This window comes from Lissotriton helveticus, chromosome 1_2, assembly GCF_964261635.1.
Source record: "Lissotriton helveticus chromosome 1_2, aLisHel1.1, whole genome shotgun sequence".
Lineage (NCBI taxonomy): Eukaryota > Metazoa > Chordata > Amphibia > Caudata > Salamandridae > Lissotriton > Lissotriton helveticus.
Window position 1 is genome coordinate 211,494,917 of NC_136058.1, and position 2,787 is coordinate 211,497,703.

Sequence of the window (2,787 nt, forward strand, 5' to 3'; positions counted from 1 at the left end):
TGTCAAACCTGGCTGAAACATTCCAAATTATCTGCAGTTAAATTACATCTTGCAAAACTGAGTGATGATGTAGATTTAAATGATTTCATAAAAGGCCCAGCTAGTGGTAGGTCAAAAAGATGGATATATGCTGTATACAATGAAATTTGGAAAACATCGCAGATTGAAGCTGCGACACGACTTAGGGCTATAGATCAAGCAAATCTAGAGAAAGTCCTTGCCGTGGTGGACAATAGTATTAACATGCTTTCTTCACGCATTTACACTTTAGATAACATTGTGTCTTCTGTTGTGGATATTGTGCATGATGAAGTGTCTGTGTTATACCATGGTCAGAATCAATTACGTTCTATAATGCAATTTGCATGGACCCTGCAAACGCTTAAAAATGGCAAAGTGCCATGGGGCTACATGAACGTTTCCTCTCTCTTTGCACCCTTTAATTTGACTGACAAACAACGCTTGCTTTCTATGCGAGATGCTTCTTTTTCTATGTTGCATATTGAGAAATTAGAGTCCTTGCCTTTTTCTGTGGCAGAAGCCTCAGCTGCAACGTGGCTTATCCACGGTCTGATAACATTACCTTTTGCTTTGTATAAATTTACTAACTGTATGAAATATGTTGCCATAGGTCGCTATGAGCCTTTAGGTAGTGGTTTTCTCCATGAAGTATGGTCACTTCCTTTCACTTATAGATGTTTAAAGGACGGCCAGGAAGTTTATCTAAATGGGGAAGAATGTACAGAAACTCCAGATCATTCATTAATGTGTAGACACATAAAATTACATGCTTCTTGCAACCAGGCCCGACCAAACTTAGCCTGTGTTTTGAAGGGCTCTCCTGTACCAGCAATCATCCCGACTTTTAATTTGTTGGGGAACGGGAGTTATTTACTTTTGAATAATGAAGATTGTTGCGGGTTAATTAAAGGTGTAGCTTATGTGGTAACAGTAAGTGAACGTGTAGTTTGCTGCAGAAATGTCCTGTACCCACCCACACATGAAAATGGGGAGGTTTCCATTTGGCCACACATACCAACCTTGAAGGCAGAGTTCAACGGCATGACTAGACTGAGGGCTCTATTGTCCCAGAAAGAAGTGGCCTTGAGTTCGGCTCGAGAAACTTTCGTGCTTCACATAGCTAACACCAGGACCGAGGTTCAGGCCCTTTTAAATACTGATTTACCGTTGCATTTCGGCGAGATGATACATTCTATCTTTAACGCGTCCTCGACATCTGGACTAGCACATTTTTTTAAAACAGTTAGCAGCGGCCTTGTGACTTCATTTGAAAAAATATTTGGAGTAATCCCTAGTTTCTTTCATTCCATTTTCTCGAGTCTGTTTGGTGGATTCCCGGTTTTACTGGCACTAGCGGCAGGCGTCCTAGTTGTTCTCTGCTTCCTTAAATATGGATGCCCCACATGTGGAAGAAGTAGCCCAGCCTCTGCTGCCGCTGTTTCGCAACCGAATGCTTGAATATTTTGGCACGCTGCCGCTTGCGATTTTAAGCACGGCATATGGATTATCGTTTCGATTTTCCTACTTCACCTGTGTCCAGCCTGTGTTTCACTGCCTGAGCTGTGATTTTGATTGGGCCATTGATTTGTGTCTCTGCGGACCGGTTTCTCCTGGCGTCGATTTTAATCAGCTGATGAGTCCTATCACTACTCACGAGTTGGTTTGTTCTGACGAAAGGATTATGGCCATAGCAGCGGTGCATGGACTAATGGGTCCCTGGGATATATTCACGGCAGCGCAGGATTTCTTGGAACTGAGCTTTCTGGAGAACCCACCGAGTTGTCCTCTGATGGTAATAGAGACTCCGATACTTGGGGAGCACGTCTGTTCTTTTCAACTTTTGAATTCGATGGCTGAACTGTTTTCTGATGAAGACGGTGATTTCATGCTGGAGGCTGTTGCTGCATATTTTGCTTATACGGTCTTGTCCTAAATACTTTTCCATAATTTCTTTCCGGATATTTGACTTTCAGCTTGCATTTTTTGCGATTTTTCGTACATCGATCAATTTCCCAGTCCTATTGACTTGAGCGAATTTTTGAAATTTTTTACTGTACATTCATGGCTCACAGTTCTTGAACTCTGCTTTCATGAAGTTGCCCTTATCTTATCTTATCTTATCCGTCGTCGGATCATGGGGGGGTGTCATATAGCTACTGTATATCTTTATAATGTGTTAAGTTAGCATAGGCTCATTAAATGTTTAAACGCCATTTTTCCTTTTGCTGCTTCTGCACACGACACTTAATTGTTGATTTAGCTTTCAACCTAGTAGTTCGTTGTGGTTTACATGAGAATAATATGTTATTACTCTGATATCAGCTTTGCTTAATAAACTATGTCTGCACATAGAGTGCTGAAGCCTCAGGAACAACATGATACAGAATTGTTATGAGGTCTGATCTTCGCGCCTTTATAGACATAACATAAGTGCAGCTTCTGCCAACTTTGGGCTTGAGGCGGGTTTTTATATTGCTTTGCTGGAGGCACAAAGACACTTGATGCTGTTCGCATGCAGAGAGAGCTGGTGTATGCTGGTGTGATCCCTTCATACTAGGACACTGAGGTATGGGCCCGCCCTAATTCAACCCAAAGAGACCTTCTTAGCTATGAATATAATATGCGAGTTAGGGAGGGTGAGAAATAAGTGTTGTTAACCCTTATTAATTTACAGCATGGTAACATGCTGTCACCGTTCGCTTTCTATGGACTAGTAACTATGCTTGTAGCTTTGTTGTTGATAATATGTTTACTTGTATTATCTAA

The 2,787-nt window shown here is 41.6% G+C and overlaps 1 protein-coding gene across 1 annotated transcript; it reads left to right on the top strand.

Moving 5' to 3' along the window:
- Positions 1–354: 354 nt before the first annotated feature.
- On the top strand, positions 355–1,479 carry LOC144802681 (uncharacterized). Its single transcript, XM_078671826.1, has one exon. It carries the CDS (start codon positions 355–357, stop codon positions 1,477–1,479), a length of 1,125 nt encoding a protein of 374 aa, XP_078527952.1.
- The last annotated feature ends 1,308 nt before the right edge of the window (positions 1,480–2,787 follow it).